At 55.7% G+C, this 16139-nt stretch overlaps 4 protein-coding genes across 4 annotated transcripts; 2 read left to right on the forward strand and 2 right to left on the reverse strand.

The window, feature by feature from the left end:
- Window positions 1-4178: 4178 nt before the first annotated feature.
- On the forward strand, window positions 4179-5187 carry GCG54_00000888 (Transcription factor atf21; the record flags this gene model as incomplete). The annotated part of the gene is made up of 2 exons (XM_045401019.1): window positions 4179-5007; window positions 5063-5187. 2 exons carry the CDS (start codon window positions 4179-4181, stop codon window positions 5185-5187), a joined length of 954 nt encoding a protein of 317 aa, XP_045263692.1.
- Window positions 5188-7633: 2446 nt separating this feature from the next.
- On the reverse strand, window positions 7634-8666 carry GCG54_00000889 (54S ribosomal protein yml6; the record flags this gene model as incomplete). The annotated part of the gene is made up of 2 exons (XM_045401020.1): window positions 7634-8406; window positions 8474-8666. The coding sequence occupies 2 exons, from the start codon at window positions 8664-8666 to the stop codon at window positions 7634-7636; spliced, it is 966 nt and encodes a 321-aa protein (XP_045263693.1).
- A 409-nt stretch (window positions 8667-9075) lies between these two features.
- Window positions 9076-10491, forward strand: GCG54_00000890 (54S ribosomal protein L35; the record flags this gene model as incomplete). Its single annotated transcript, XM_045401021.1, has 2 exons — window positions 9076-9613; window positions 9680-10491. 2 exons carry the CDS (start codon window positions 9076-9078, stop codon window positions 10489-10491), a joined length of 1350 nt encoding a protein of 449 aa, XP_045263694.1.
- Window positions 10492-11344: 853 nt separating this feature from the next.
- On the reverse strand, window positions 11345-15246 carry GCG54_00000891 (uncharacterized protein; the record flags this gene model as incomplete). Its single annotated transcript, XM_045401022.1, has 2 exons — window positions 11345-15072; window positions 15126-15246. 2 exons carry the CDS (start codon window positions 15244-15246, stop codon window positions 11345-11347), a joined length of 3849 nt encoding a protein of 1282 aa, XP_045263695.1.
- Between the last annotated feature and the right edge of the window lie 893 nt (window positions 15247-16139).

Consider the following 16139-nt stretch of genomic DNA (forward strand, 5'->3'; position numbering starts at 1 on the left):
ATTGAGTTGCATCTCTCATCTGTAGTTCGTCGATGTGTTCGGCACTTGGCAGTCTAAACTGATGAAAGACTGAGGCGAGCGTGTGACAATCTCAGGGTCCATAATAGTATCACATCTTGCAGGGACTGGGTGGTACAGACCCGGTACCTGGCTGGGGCTGGGTAAGGAGATCATGGTACAGAAACAGGGGATTTCTGGAAATTTCGACAGCCACGAGCTTGTTGTGTGACGGTTGATCTGTTTGTTTGTTTGCGTCTGGCCCAGTCGAGCGACCGTTTTGCGAGGCTGTCTGGTGGGGAAAGGTACGGATTCTGTCTTAATATTAACAGGGCAGCGTCTTGCTTCGCGGGGCGGCTGAGAAGGCATTCAACTAACACAGTACAGCAGGACATGCTCCCGCATCGGGTAAACTGAGGTTGGAATTGCTTCGTTCTCGGGCCGCGATATGGGTCGAGGCAGGCGAACGGGGCTTGATGCTAGTCATGCCCCCGGTTTGCGATGATTCGGAGCTTCTCATCGACGATCTGGCATTGTGTTTCCATCTTGACGATCCAGACTATCGGCCGATGTTGATGTGAGAGTGATGGCGATCCTGTAGTCTCTCAGTAAGTCAAGCCGGGCATACCGGGTAGACAGACGTGTGAAGTTGTGCTTGAAACGGGGCGTGGCCGGAAGGCTTCCGTACTTAGTAAGTGCGTAAGCAGGTAGCAGGAATAGGCAAACACGGGATTGCAGGGAAGAACACTAACAGAAGACAAGCCGTTTCCGTGGGTTGAGGCAGGTCGCAGTTATCGCAGCAGCGGGGTTAAGAAAGTTTGGCAGAATGTGGTGCGCCAATGGCGAGGGCAGGCTCAAGCGCACCTCAGCTGGCTAGGACGCGGAGGGGCATGTTTTCGGTGGTGGTGAGCTGGGCTTTGTGGTGTCCAGTGTGTGTGTGAGGTGTGAGGTGCCCCTCACTTCCCCACCTAGCGTTCCCGAGCTCCCCCTGTGTCCCACCCCTGCGCCAAAGAGCCATGGATGCCAGCCAAGCTAGGCATGCCACGCAGGCCCTCAGCCAAAGGGAACAAGACCCGGGCCATCCAGCTCCATGCGTTGGTTCCCGGGCAATGTCAGTGTCACCTCCCGGACCTGCCCTCTTACCAGTCACTGTCCTGCTACTGGCCTGTGCTCACCGAGCCAGTCATCAGCGCTAGGGATCTGTCGTCAAGGGCTTCAAGCCTTCCAGGGAGAGTTGATGAGGGACTCCCTGGCCTCAAAAACCGTCTCATGCCTCTCTGGCTGTGGCTGCTTGGTGCTGGCTAGAGAGCACGGAAGGTCGAGCGGGAGGGGATATCTGGTGTCCGGCATCCGGCTGGTTCTAGCGTCAGAAAGCTCAGCGGCCCACGTTGCAGCAGGTAGGCACTGCGTAGCGCACTGAGCCTTTGAGACTGATCTGGGCCGTGGCGCGCTATGTCTGGTGGTAACCTTTTTACACCATGGAATTGTTACCAAACATGATCAACCGAACCTTGGCACATGTTCTAATGCCGAAAACGCCGCAGAGAAGCAAAGCAAGGCCCAAATACCCAGTAGCAGTCGCAGCTAGCCAGCCAAGGTGGTGTAGCTTTCCAGCTCGCATCCCACACATGCATCTGGTATCGTGTGCCGTACTGCGCGGGCTGAGTTGCTTCAGGGAAGGCAACCAGCAGAAAACAAGAGCAGACTCACCAGAGCACCTCAGCAAACGATAGGAGCGGCGACCAGAGCGTCAAGCCAGGTCTTGTACAGTTTCGGAGACTTTCATCCGAAGGAACAAGGGCCCAGCGGTAGCGTTTCCTGTCGAGAGCAGTGGGCCCCTCTCCCTTCACCCTTTGCGCAGCAAGGCGAGCCTGTAAGAGGAAATTCGGGCAGGGTAGCTTCCTGTAGGTATCCTGGCAGAGCAGCTTCCGAGGCAGGCTCTGACAGCCCAACACACACACAGAAAAGGTGAAGGCGAAGCTTGGGTGCAGCCATACAAACAGCTCTGCCCTTGCGGAGCAGCATCCGCAAACTCTGTGCGATGTTGAAAAGGTAAGGTAGGAAGGCGGGATGGAAATAGGCATCCCGTGTCTGGCAACGCTTGCACCTGCACCTGCACCCGCACTAATATCCTTAGCAGCACTCACCGCTGGCAGTCGTGTTGTTGCCATGTGTGCAGAGAAGGTGAGGTACAGCTGATTGATTACCTTAGCTGCCTCCCACCTGCCTTCCAGTCTGAGGTATGCGCTTGCTTGCAAGTGCACTCCCGCCAGCACCTGCACTTGCAGAAAGGCGGAAACGTAGAAACCGGGTGCTTCAAGTAATGCAATTGTGGAAGCAGCTCCTCCTCGGCTTCCCACGACGACCTGCCCTGATCTTATCTTACCTTACCCCGTCGTATCTGAACCTCACCTCACCTCATCTCACCTCACACTCACGCATCCGTCCCTCCCACGTTCATCGCCTGCCGGCCGCGTGCCTTACCCCAACGACATCCGCTCATCACCCTCCCTTGCAGGCCTCCTCCCACCTGCTGCTCATTGATCGGTGCTTCGACAGTCCAAGAGCTCCATCCAACCGGCCGACTCCTCCCGCCACAGCTTGCTCCCTTCCTGAGTCAACCCCATTCTTCCAGGTTATTGAAGACCGGAGTACACTCCGTCTCCCGCAGCTGTCTCTTCCATCCTCGTCGTCCTTCTTCGCAGCATCTGCCGATTGACCATACTGGCCTCACCGCCGCCGTCGTCTTCCTTCACCTTCAACACATACAACCGGTCTTGCGTCGCTTTCCGCTTATCCCTGTCCAGCCGGCGACGTCTGCTTGTGTGACTTGGACTGCTCCATCGCACTGCAAGCACTAGCAGTGTCCACCCACACCACTACCTGAACATCCTTGCTGGCTTGGTGGAAGATTGCCGCATCTTCATCGGTTTGGTACCGCGTCCGGCAACACCGTGACAGCGTGCCATGATACTGGCCAGTATCGAGAATCACGGCCAGATTCTACAGAGGCATCCAAGTCGCATCGTCAATTGACTTGCTCTCCTTACCGCTCTCGCCTGGCCGCATCAAAGCTTCGTCTACCAACAGGGGATACCTTGCCCTAGCCGATAGACCACATCGCCATCTCGAAACGGGGCTCTCTTCCGTTTTGCTACCGTTGCCAGAGCGCTGGCTTCTCATTTTGTGTCGCAACCTAGTCGGCACGACTCTCATTGGTATCGGCGGCAATATTACACCCGCTCTGAGGAAACTGGTTCTGAGCTCAGGTAAGCCGATTAGACACTTTTCTCAGGTCGTCACATCCCTTCACGAGATATCCCAAGTTCCAACATCGCCCCCAAACTCTGCCGTTTCCGTCTAGCAGGCGGCGTCTTCACCGGCGAGTGTTGCAGCGGCCTGATCGCTCCGGCTTACCCCTTGAGCTTTCTCTTGGCCCTGCGGGCAGCACTCACGTCGCCCCATCCACATTGACAGCGGGCCCTCCGTTTCTGAGCATTTGATAGTCAAGGTATCCTCAGATGCTCTCTACCATCCTTGCTGCCGTTCTTACTGTCGTCTTGCCGTTCCGCTCTTCATCCCTTACTTGTACTCTTGTTCTTGTCGTCGTACTCCCGGAGTGCCCATGCACATCGACATGGCATTGCCTGTTGCACCGCCTCCTGTTCATCGATAATTCCTAGACTGCCCCATCAGCCCGTCGCACATCAACCTGATCTGCCCAGACGTCATACTTTGTGGTAAAGACTGACCAATTGGTGCTTGTAGCTCCATCTTTTCCTAAATCATCGAAGCGCACCTACGCTTTGGTCACTGAAAACCGGCGACCATCGCACTTGGAAAACGTCACTCCCTACACATACCCGACTTGAAGCAGCGCAACGGCTTGTGCACTTTCAATCATCGCCAAGTACACGCAGGCGTTGAGATTGTGACAGGACCACACCATTTCCCGCGCATTCCGCGCTCATCGCACCTCCGACATCCGCTTCGAACTTCCATCTTCGTCCTCATCATCGTCCCGGTTAGCGTTCTCGTCCTTTTATCCTGTCGGCTTTTGTCGTTACTCGGAGCGTATCGTATCGGGTAGGTGTGGGAACGACCACAATTTCATCAACTCGGTAATCTTCGACCTTCCCCACGACCAGACCGTCTAGACGGAATCGATTGTCGTCGCCACGATGAACACCCCTCCCAGTTTCTTCAATGACGCGGTTGATCTTGCGACACCGACTAACGAGTCTTTCGACAGCGAGCAGCCCCGGAGTCTGCTGCCTCCGGAATCGCTTCCAATACAGCCTCCAGAAGCCCACACGACTTCACCAACAATGTCGCAGAATCCTTCAGTCTATATGCCCATGCCGAGTGCATGGGACCCAATGATGTCTAGCATGCCCGCGATGTATGGCAATCACCAGGCGCACTACACCACCAAGCAAGAACCCATGGACGACCGACCGACGCTGATGCATGTGCCATCTACCTCCAAGTCAAGCTCGAGGACAGACTCCACCAGCTCGATGCTAACTCAGACATCGTCCAAGTCGAGCAGAACGACGATGCCATCGGATGCCAGTCCTCCAAGGAAGAGGGGAAGGAAGGGAAAGGCGCCCGTGCAAGACAATGACAACATTCATGATGATGGTGACGGCGACGGTGAAAAGCGCAATAAGTTTCTGGAGCGGAACCGAATAGCAGCAAGCAAGTGCCGACAAAAGAAGAAGGAGTGGGTAACTGACTTGCAGGAGACCAAGCAAGGTCTGGAGAGCCAGCACGCTCAGCTGCAAATGGAATATAACGGTTTGGTGGACCAAGTCACACGAATGAAGAATGAGCTCATGTCCCACGCTAACTGCAACGACCCGAACATCAACTTATGGCTTGAAAATGAGGCCCGACGATTTGTCCAAAGCAGCGCAGAGCGTGTCAAGAAGCAAAGTATCGACGCTAGTCGAGGGGTTGGTGAAAGACCACTCGACATGGGACCAGGATATAGGCCCTCAATCGACAGTGAGTTTATCGATTTGTGATCTTTGTTGCGGGAAATTGACCAAGGACGACGTAGGTCAAATGTCTCTGATCTCCCCTACAAGATCTGAGCGGGCCATGACAAGCATGTCCTCTAGGTCTGCGAGCAGCATGGACTTCAACTATGACCACATGCCAGATAGCGTTTTCGAACAAGCTTGATGTACTGGCGTTGTAAAGAGTTTGGGCTTATGGCTTGCCCATGCGATGAGAAATGAATTGGACGGGCATAATGATAACCAAAAGGTCATTCGTTGGAAGCAGACAACAGAAGGCAAAGCTGGAATTGCAATCGGATACCCTGGTGGATCGTCGGGCGCAATGCAAATGCCACGGAATGGAGCCTCGGGACAGGGTTCTCCAAGAAACGAGTTATAGATATGGCCACTAGCCAGGCTTCAAGGCCGTTTATCAAGGGCCAACTGCCGGAGCGGAGCCATCCGCTTCCGGGCGAGATTCTTCCCAGTACACAGATCAAAATTCAAAAAAAGATTCGGTGAGAGAACGGTATCGATTGAATGAGAAGAAATGGGTGGGCAACTGACCTGGCCGTGCATGCTTGACTATTTATGTCGCCGCTGTGACCGGCGGCTGCTTTCTCCACCGTCGTTCCTCTCGACGAAGTTGCCCTCCTGGTGATTATGGGTCTTCTACAATGCGATGACTGCCGTTGACGATGTTGTCCTTGATAAGAAAACGGTCGTTCTCTTATGTTGGAAAGACGGTTTTCTTGCTTGAGTTTGAGATGGTGGCGAGCGGGCTCAGTTGCAAGGGTATGGCCCAGGGAGAGACTCATACACCCAAAAGAGTCTAGAATCCAGAGATGAGTTGCAGACGGGATGGATGTAAAAGTGTGAGACAGAAGCGAGTCGTCGTGTAGGAGTAGGAAGAAACGAAATAAAGTAGAAGAAGCGACGGGTTCTAAGCAACAAGTTCCTACGTAGGCCAGCTGGGGAGCTAGGAGCTAGGAGCTTGGGCTGTACTACTACTACGTCAGAACAGCTCCTCCCTGGGCCCCAGTTGCAACGTCGTTGGGTGGGCTTTGCTCGCTTCGGGGCGTCTTGCCCGCTTCCGCGTCGGGGTGAGTCTGCATTGCATTGCATCTTGAGCAGTTCATACAGGGAGGAAATTACCATTGACAGGAGAGCACGGGGGTCGTCGTATTTGGCGAAGCTATAAGCTGTGTGAATGAGCTTACCTACCTCATGCTGCCCTTTTGTCTAACTCATCTCTACGTCACCAGTCCTCCTTCCGGCAGGCGACAGCGAAAACACCCCCCCTTGAACGGGTCGCGTATCCGTGACTCGAAAAAGGTAAAACGCGCTTAACGGTTCCGCATGGGAGTTGGGAAAAGGAGGGGAGGGTGTGTAAACGGCATCCTTGAACCCGCACCCTGGGTTAGGTATTTCCTTCCCGTCGTGTCATTCATGTCATCTTCCACTACTGCAGGTATCTGGGCGGGAAACAAGGATGTGGTAAGCCCTATACAGGGTACTAGAGGACATCCGACGTCCTGTTTCCTCTGGCTCCCTAGCTACAGAGGTCTTTTATGATTTTGAAGGCCATTGAAAGGTTACTGATGGTTACGCTTGTAAGCTTAATATGCCTATTATTTTCCCTCCTCTTACAAGACGAAGCTTCGTCGATACCCAGGACCCAAAGGCACTTGCTACAGTGGAGAACTTGGGTATAAGTGAACATCCTGCATGGGAGTTGTCCTTGGTCGGGAAACTCTAAGTGCCCTGACGATGGATGTCGAAGGGGGGAAATGACGAGCCAAGCTGTTGTGCCGCCCGCAATGACGTAGGGTGCGTGCGCGCAAGCCGCCGGGGCCGGGCTCGCATGCCGGGCCGCCGCTCCACAAGCCGACGGGAAATATGGGGCCGGAGCAGGGAGTTAAATCGCCGGCGAGAACAGGGAGCGGCGAGCCCTGTAAAACCCCCAACGATGGGGTTCGAACTGAATTAACCTGTCAGACGATCCGACGAGTATTCAGTTATTGTGTGCTTTTGCAGCTTTTTTCTTCGACTTCACAGTAGAAGAAAAACATGGGGTGTTGTTTTACGAGTCGTTCGGTACATGGTTGGCTGGGTGTGGGTGGGTTGGTACCCGGGCAATGTACCCGTTTCTGCCAGGGAATTTGACGCGGTATGGCGTAGGAGGTTTCCGAATGGAGGCAAGTTGAACGTGTTGGCGCCCCATTTTGCGACACAGGATCCCATGAGTTTTCTGCAGTACCCCTCAAGGGGATTATGCACACTGTCATGATGTTCTCAATTTATTCAGTGAGTCGAAGCAAGACTCACACAGTTCGTTCCATTCAGTTCTGTGGCTCGTTTTTTCTTTCTCGATGCTAACCGCACACCATTTATGGAATCACCTAGCTCTGGTTAGCGTTGGGATTTTGGCCGATTCAATAATGGCCTTGCACTTTAGACCGGCGTAATCACACATCTAAGCGCACATTTACAGAGTGAATGGCAGGATATGCCTTCTATTGCTACACGCTGAAGAGGCGCCTTTTGATCAGACAATCTCTGCTGCTTGGGTGATTGGTGTTACACGATATCCACAGACTTCTTCCTCTCACCTTTCCTCGTCGCCCTCTTCAGTACTGGATAATTTCCGGGCCTGACCTTGTGATACCGTTAATGAAGATCTTGCTGACCAAGTCGCTCTGGTGCGCCTCGATGATCTCCTTCAGCGCCTCTCTCTCAATCACCACACGTCCCTCCTCCAACAAGTCCTTCACATCCACGTCCTTGACATCAAGACATCTTCCATGGTCACCCGCCGCCAACATGGTCCTGGAGAGCCACGGCTTCTCTCCAGAGGTGACAAACAACGTCCGGCCGTGCTCCTTGCCCCACTGCTTGGCCTCCAGGAGCTGCAAGATCCATTTGCGGCTGTACTCCTCGTCCAGCTTGGGCGGCATGTACCGAGCCTTGACCAACGAGGTGAAGTCCCACGGCATCTTCAGGTCCATGCCGTTCTCGCAGACAATGAGCTCACCGCGGCGGTAGCGGTAGCTCAGGGCGGTGCGCCACGCGACGTCGTAAACCTTGCGGTTGAGGCGGGTGCTGAAGTCGCGCGGCTTCGGGCCGTGGGCAACACCTCCGCCGACGCGGATGGGAGACTGCCTGGTGCCGACACGGGCCTTGCCGGAGCCCTTCTGGGGGCGCACCTTGCGATGCGAACCGCGGACCTCCCAGCGCGTCTTGGTGCTGGCCGTACCCTGGCGGGTCTTGTCGCCCTCGTAGACGACTGCGAGATGGAGGAGATCGCGACGGAGGGGGAGAAAGAGGTGCTTCGGCGAGTAGACGTCGAGGGTTAGGGGCTCGAGGTCCGGGAAGGCGTGGATCGTGACCGGGACGGAGGTGGCTGCAGAGGGCCTTGTTAGCAATTGCTTGCGTGGTGTATGAGCGAGGGGTGAGCGGGCAATGCATACTTGGTGCCCATGTGTCGCTGGGCTTTGAGATCGCCGACGTCGTGATGTTGGGCAATGGCGCCTCGCTGGCCATTGATCTCGTAAAGTTGGATGAGCCGAGGAGAGATGTTGGCCTCGTCGCTCTGCAAGCCTGCGATGAGACCGCCAGGCCTTTCATGGCCTCGGTGAGGCTCCTGACTCCCCTGCCGGCCATTGTCCGAGCGGGCGACGGCTTCACAATGGAAAGGAGACTCGGCGTTCTGATTGATCAAAGATCCGTTTCCGCGGGGTGGTCGTCCGTCGTCGTCAATTTGGAGATTCGACCGGATGGCCCTTTGGAGGAGCACGAAAATTTGGCCCGTCTGTCGGCGCCTCACCAATCAGACGGCGCTAAAAGCCGGTACGTACAGCCGTTAGAGGTGGGAGCTCTGCCCGCTGGGCTGGGCTGTCCCCCCGGGGCGGGATATTCCGTGCATTCAATTGGAAAAATAATTATGGAGACCCGCAAAGTGCGTGCCATCCCGCCGAAGCTGGGTGAAAAACCTCCTTCGCTGTGAGAGCGTCTTGTCGTTGAGACAAATCACCACCCACACCGACTCTCCACCGCCCACACAGCCAGCACAATGTCATCGTCGTGTAGGCAGGCCGTCCGGCCGCTGCGGCGATGCCTGAACAGCGCCACAACGACGACCTTGCCGATACGGAGGGGCATCTCCACGACACCGGCCCCGGCCGCCCAAGTATACAAGGTGGTGCGCGAAAGACCCGAGACGGCCGACCCCCTCGAGCTGGATCCCAACACGGCGGTAGCCCCCTGGGCTGAGAAGGACCTTTGGAAGGCCGGCACACCACCCGTCGGTTCGCGACGTCGCCGTTACGCCATCCGCACGAGCCAGAACCTCCCCTTCGAGCAATTGCCCTACCAGGCTTTCCAGGAGGCGCGCAAGATTCTGGCGGCGGACCGTGAAGAGAAATTGGCTGCTATTGTTGCCGAGTCGGCTAAGATCAAGAGGCTGGAGGCCATGGACCCGAAGGATGTCAGGGGTGGGGAGCGGATGCGCCAGATGAAGCTGAGCAGTCTGCGCAAGCACGTCGAGGAGCTCAAGATTCTGGCGGATATAAACGACCCGGCAGTCAAGAGGCGGTTCGAAGATGGTCTTGGTACGGCTCACGGATTCAAACCGGACCTCTATGCGTTGCATTGGGTGCTAACATGCCATTGAACAGGCGACATGAGCAAGCCCATCTACCGCCACCTCGCTGAGCGCAAGTGGCGCGGCTACGAGGCCAAGCTGACCGAGCAGCGCATCGAGCAGTTCAACATCGTCCCCGACATCCTCCCCAAGCTCACACCCTCCTACGACGTCCAGCTCTGGTTCCGCCGCTCAAAGGTGCCCCCGGGCAAGATTCTCCCCAGCAACGTCACCGAGGTGGCCCCCAAGCTGCGGGTGACCCCCTTCACCGCCGGCGAGCGCCTCGTGTCCATCGTCATCATGGACTCCGACGTCCCCAACGTCGAGACGGACGGCTTCAGCAAGCGCGTCCACTACATCGCCGCCAACGTCCCCGTCTCCCCCACCAACACCTCCATCCCGCTCTCCAAGCTGCGCGACCCCTCCCAGCTCGCCGTCCCCTATCTGCCCGCCTTCGCGCAGAAGGGCAGCCCGTACCACCGCCTGTCCATCTTCATTCTCGAGCAGGGCGACAAGCGTCTCGACACGGCCGAGCTGGCGAAGCTCTACTCCGGCCGCGACGGCTTCTCCCTCAAGTCCTTCCGAGACAAGTTCGGTCTGAACCCCGTGGGTTTCAACATCTTCCGCACAATCTGGGACGAGAACACAGCCGGCGTCATGGAGCGCGCGGGCGTCCCGGGAGCGGACATCGAGTTCCGCCCCACGCGCGTCTACTCGCTCAAGGAGCCCAAGAAGGCCCGCGGTTGGGAAGCCAAGCGCCAGGGTCCCAAGTACAAGCACCTGTGGAAGTACACCAAGCGTATCAAGGGATACTCCAACGCCAAGGGTCTCATCAGGAAGAAATGAGGTGCGCGGATGTTACGGGGAGAAGAGCGAGGCGGGAAGTGCATCTGGCGAGGGCAAGCCAGGAAGATATGACGCAGCGGATGCTGAAACCATTGTGGACGTTATTAAAAAGTGTAGAATATATGTACTCTATGTGTCATCATCTGGCTGTAGATGGAAGCGGTCCACGACTGCGGTTGGTATAAATCACCTACTATTGACTCTACTTCGTGTTTGATGGTTCGCTACGGAGTATGTCACAGACTGAAGATGAAGGCACATCATTCGACTACGCACATTAACGTTGTTTCATTGACCTGGTAGAGGCCACTTTCACAGGAAGGTGCCAGAATGAGTGAATGACATGACGTCCCAAGTAGAATAAATTTGTATCACTGGTCACATCTTCCGTATACTTGTCCCCGGGACCTTGAAGATAAGTTGCTTGCGTTTGATGCCACAAACATAATCTCAGCAAGCGTGGCTCCTGTACTTTTGCAGTAACACGTCAATGATTGGGCACTATATTTGAGAATAGCAAAGTGATTCTGCGGCATTAACTGTTGTATTGCTGATACGCGATGCTTCATAAAGGTAAAATGTGAAAGTAAAAGAGTCTTGAACCCATTGATGGAACGTCAACTCATCGTAATACTACTGGAGTCGTAAACCCAATGCAGTAATCATAACACCCAAAACGTCATCATCGTGATGCGTTGCAACGCCTTCCCATAGAGTATCACATGCTTATGCTCTTGTATGCAGTCCCAAAAAAACAAACAAATCACGCGAGTCCTCGCGATGCTGTTGCGTGATCGAATCTCCCATTCCTCCACGTCGATGCACAAAACAATAATCCATTCAATCGGGGGTATCATTGCCGTCTGGCATCTTCTGCGGCCTGACGAGCGCGCATGTTGGTTTCCCACGTGTTCCAGTCGTCATAATCCGTTTGCTGCCGAGCCCTTGGAGAAGGTCGGGAGGGCGTGCCCAACAGGTCGCCAAACTCAAGCTCCATATTGGTGATGTCGAAGTTGCCAGAAGCATTCATGGTCTCTGCCAGCGCTCGGTTCATAGCCTCGAGCATGTCAGAGTCGTACTGGTGATCCATAGGCTGCGTTTGGAGATACTCTTCAAGCGCCATCTCCATCTGAGAGAAGTCTTCTTGATGCAGGCGAGGACTTCTTCGAATAGGGCCCTTAGCCGATCGAGGTGTCCGCGTAGGGGTGCGTCGGACGGCGGCTGGGGACCGAAGCAGATCCAAAGAACGAGAAACGCTTCGAGTGACGCTCCTGGTAATCGGCCGGTGACTGGGGGTTGGCCGTGTGGGCGTTTTGAAGGGGCCATTATTAGGGGCCGTGTCGCGAGGGGGAGGCGTAGACGGACGAGGAATCATGGGACTCCTAAATAGGTCTTCGATATCGTCGTCCGGAATTGTGAGGTTCTCCTTATTCGCACCAGTGGCTTCCGGCATGTTGTCCTTGCCAGGACCCTTCTCAGAGGCTTTGCTTTGTGCTGAGTTGGCAGAGGCCGTAGACTCCGGTGCGGTGTGCACAATGTTAATGGCCAGCTCACCCAAAATCTTCGGAGCGCCTTCCTTTCGTGGGGAGGGGAACAGCAGTCGTCGAGTTGAGCCCATACTGTGGCCTTCACTGTTATCAAGTGTGATTGGGCTTTTAGCCGTGCCACTGCCTCTGGAGTGAGTAGAGCCAGCGTTGGAGGCATTCCCCGGCGACGCAGGGCGGGAGTCTTGTTGGTCTGGTTGCTGGAAGAACATATCACAAGACTCGTTGGCATTGCTGACTTGAGAGGCGCCTCGAGATCTGCTCTCATCATCCATTGGTGAGATTTCCTGGTCGTCAGGCCCAAGAGGGTCAGTCGGGAAGTACGCCTCAGATGTCGGGTTCATTTGGTTTAGTCCGGATTTCTTTGTTCTGGGCGGTCGTGGGGCTCGTCCAGTTCCACGAGGACGTCTTTGCTGATTGAGGCGACCCCTATCCTTCTCCCACTTCTCTTGCGGTCGATGCGCCTTCCACTTGGACAACCAGATGCCGCAAGGATTGCAAAGCATGTGTCCTTTCCATTCCATTTTGCTGTCGTCACGGCCCAGCGCCTTCTTGATGACCTGGTATTTCGTGGGCTTTTCCTCCGCATCACGGTCGAGCACCAAGATAGCCGTGACTCTTCCAGGTTTGTCGGAGAACTCGGTAAACTCCGGCACTCCTTCATGTTCCTGAGTCCATATCTTCCGCCACGTCGGAGTTTCGATGGCACCGCAGTTTGTGCAGTACATCGGAGTCTGTCCATTCTCAATCGCCTGCAATAACTTCTCTCTAATAGCCTGCTTCTTGACGTAGTTCTTGTTCGTCCTTGAAGATTGCTGAGGCGACTTCGGAGCCTGTAGCGCGTCACTAGGCGGACAAGGTGCCTCCGAAAAGGATGTAATATCCGGTTGAGAAAGGGCAGGCAGAGCCAGTGGACCGATTGGATCACTGGCAGGGACTGTGGGTAGAGCCAGGGAAAAGCCCGAGGATTCGGAGCGCTGCAGTGAAGGAGGCGCAGAGGGCCGGGCGAATAAATCAGCCTCGTCTGCGCCTTTTGGTGGCTCTGGGAGAGCCGGTTCAGGCAAGCCATGTAATGCCTGGGCCAGTTGTTCCAACGCAATGTCGACGGTGTCGATCGGCTGCGGGTTTTCCGGCTTAGGAGCAGCTTGGACGTCCTTCTCGGCGTCTGCTTCAAACGCCACAACCGGCTCCTCTTGTTGTGGCGAAGGCTCTTTTTCCGCCAACTGAGTAGGCGGAGGAGCCATAGATGCTCTTGGATCACTAGTGCTCCGCGACGGCGGAGGTAATGGGGGCTCCTGCGAAGGTGTTGAAGTTGGTGGGCGGGATGGCATAGGCTGCATATTTCTGGAAAAGTCTGCTTCACTAGATGGCTGAGTTGATAATTGGAAGACTTGGACGGGGATACCAGAGCGAGACCGTTTCTCCTTTGTGACATTGGCCTTGAATACTGGTGCGATGGCGACTGGATGGGGGAGCTGCTTGATCGCTTCATCCTCAAACAGGTCATCGACGCTACCGCTCATGAATCCAGAATCAGCGGGTTGGCCCATGGGCATAGGCATTGGGGGGAGAATGGGGCTGGAAGCTGGCGGGCTCGAACGCACGAAGCTCACTGTGCGAGGGACAGGAGGTGAGGACCCAATAGCGGCAGGACTGTCTTCAGAGTACATCGGAGATGCAGCTTCAGAATCCACAGGCGAACGACCATCTTGCTGACTTGGAGATAGGGCGAAGGGAGGCTCAGAAAAAACAGGCTGGCTTGGGGGTGTCGCAGCTTGGCTCAGAGTCGACTGCCGACGGAGCTTGCTACCATTAGCAGTTTTGCCAGCCGGCTTCGACGGCCCCCTGTCAGGGACTGGTGTAGGGGCTCTGGGGACCTCCAGCATATGGGAGCCCATGGGAGCGTCAGCAGGGCTGCCCGCTGGCCTCAGGCTCCGCAAAGAGCCAGATGTGCTGGCTGCCACTCGTAGTAGCTCTGGGCCGCCTCCAAATGGGGTGTTGATGTTGTTGTTGACCTGAGTGGTGGTGGCCCTCTTCTTCTTTGCCGGACCCTCATCGCCATCGGTTCCATCTTCGTATCCGGAGGTGTTGCCTTGGTTCTCAGCTCGTGGTTGCTTGCGAGGTCGGCCACGAGGGCGTCCGGTAGGCTTTGACTTCCTGGATCGGTTGGATGCCCTGGATGAGGGTCTCGAAGGTGGGTTGGCCTGGGGCTCGGTTGCTGTGTCAACAGGCGTCGGGGCAACTCGGTTGGGTCCTTCAGAGTTTTGGACCTGCTGTTGAGGTGGCTGAGGCAGTTGGGGCAGCATTTGCGGCGGCATCTGTTGCTGTTGCTGTTGCTGCTGCTGTTGCTGATGTTGCTGCGGTGGCGGCGGTTGTTGCGGTGGTGGCGTATTGTAGCTGAATGAGTCGTTGCGCTGCATCGGCGGCTGGTACTCATGATGGTTCGGGGGTTGGTGAGGCGATGCAACTCTGGCAGGGTTTTGCTGGTTGGCCATTTGAGGATTTGATTGCATGAATGCGTTCCACTCGGCATGGCTCGATGGCGTGACAACGCCCTCAGCCGGTCTGGCAGGCTGCATCTCGACGCTCATGTGGCTCTCGGAGCGCTGAAGGGTGTGTCGAAAGTCTGGCTTCATTTCGGGCTCGTACTGCGGTCGTGCCATGGCGGCCACGGGTTTCAATTTGAACTTGATCTCCAAGATATCCTTCACGCCTCCGCTAAAGACTGAAAGGGGATTCCTGGTGGCACGTCCAATGATTCTCTTGTCGTCGGCGTGATTAACGATCCAGCCAAGCAGGCCTTGGCCAACAAGAGGTTCGTCCGGTTCCGAGTAGTCGTATGCGTAGACGGCAAAGTCGCGGGTGCTGTCGCTGAGAAGCTCGGGGCTGCACCTAGCAACCGCCTGAGCACATATGCTGAGGTCGACCATACCAATAGTACGCTTCTCGTCGATTGGGACTGTTTGGATAGGCAGTAGCTGGGGATGCCGCGCCAGGAAACTCTCGCCATTGTCGGCGAATGTGTATGTGACCTTGACTATGGAATCGCGTCAGTAACACTCCCAAAGCACCAGGACAGAAAGTCCTTACGGCCCATAGTCTTGATCTGAACCCCCATCTCCTCGGCCTCCTGCGTTGGAGGCGGTGGTGGTCTGGCCTGGCCGTTTCCTCCCCAATTGCCCATGGGGGCTACGGGCATTGGCGACGCCATGGTAGGCGAGGCTCTCAGTGCCGGATCGTGTGTTGGTCCAGTTTGATGGGTGTCGACGTGTATAGAGGAGAGGAAGGTTGAATTGGGAAGGTCGACGATCTCGAAGGGCGGTGACCAAGGGTGGAAAAAGGAAAAAGGGAAAGTTTAAAGTGGAGGAGAGATTTGGGTGGAAGGTGGGTTGGCAATTGGTGTTTGTAGAGTGGTGTAAAGTGGTAAAGTGGTAAAGTGCAGGCGTCACGTAAGAAACCGCGGGGCGGGTATCATGGCCGTGGTCGTGAAGTAGTCGCGTCCTGGGTCCAGCTTTGGTGTAAGTCGCGTTTTTGAGAAGTGGATCAACCACTTAGACCCCCTGCGCGACTACCTTTTAGGACAGAAACTCGGCCGAGACAACCTGCAGCAGCCTGTTTGCAGACCTCAAACAGACGATGAAAACGAAAATCGAGGAATTGGCAAACCAAACTCCAAGTTGAAGTATGAAAGACTGGGCTCAGATGCTGAGGCAGAGGTATTCGTACGCAGAGGAAGCAATAACACAACGAAAAGACTGCAGTGGTGTCGCGTGTATTGGAGATACAGCGAGTCGCAAGTCACGGTACAAACTGGGTTAGGCGGGTCCGCTCTGTGACGTTGGACCAGGGGCTGCTCTCGCCTAGTTTCCTAGCGCGGACAGCCGAATCCAGAACGCGCCCAAACACGTGCAGGCACGCTTTCTCGTTTGTCCCGCGACTGAGACGTCGAAGTCTCCGAATGGCCCGTGCGCGAAATGGGTTACCTTACGTAAGAACGCTGGGATCGAGACCTCTCTGCTGGAGCCTTGATGGGAACGGAGGGCGGTTGCTGAGTGAATGCCGGAAGTGGGTCCCTTCTTTCGCTTCTCGGGAGTGGGTGGGGGC

Source organism: Colletotrichum gloeosporioides (assembly GCF_011800055.1).
Source record: "Colletotrichum gloeosporioides strain Lc1 chromosome Unknown consensus_50, whole genome shotgun sequence".
NCBI lineage: Eukaryota > Fungi > Ascomycota > Sordariomycetes > Glomerellales > Glomerellaceae > Colletotrichum > Colletotrichum gloeosporioides.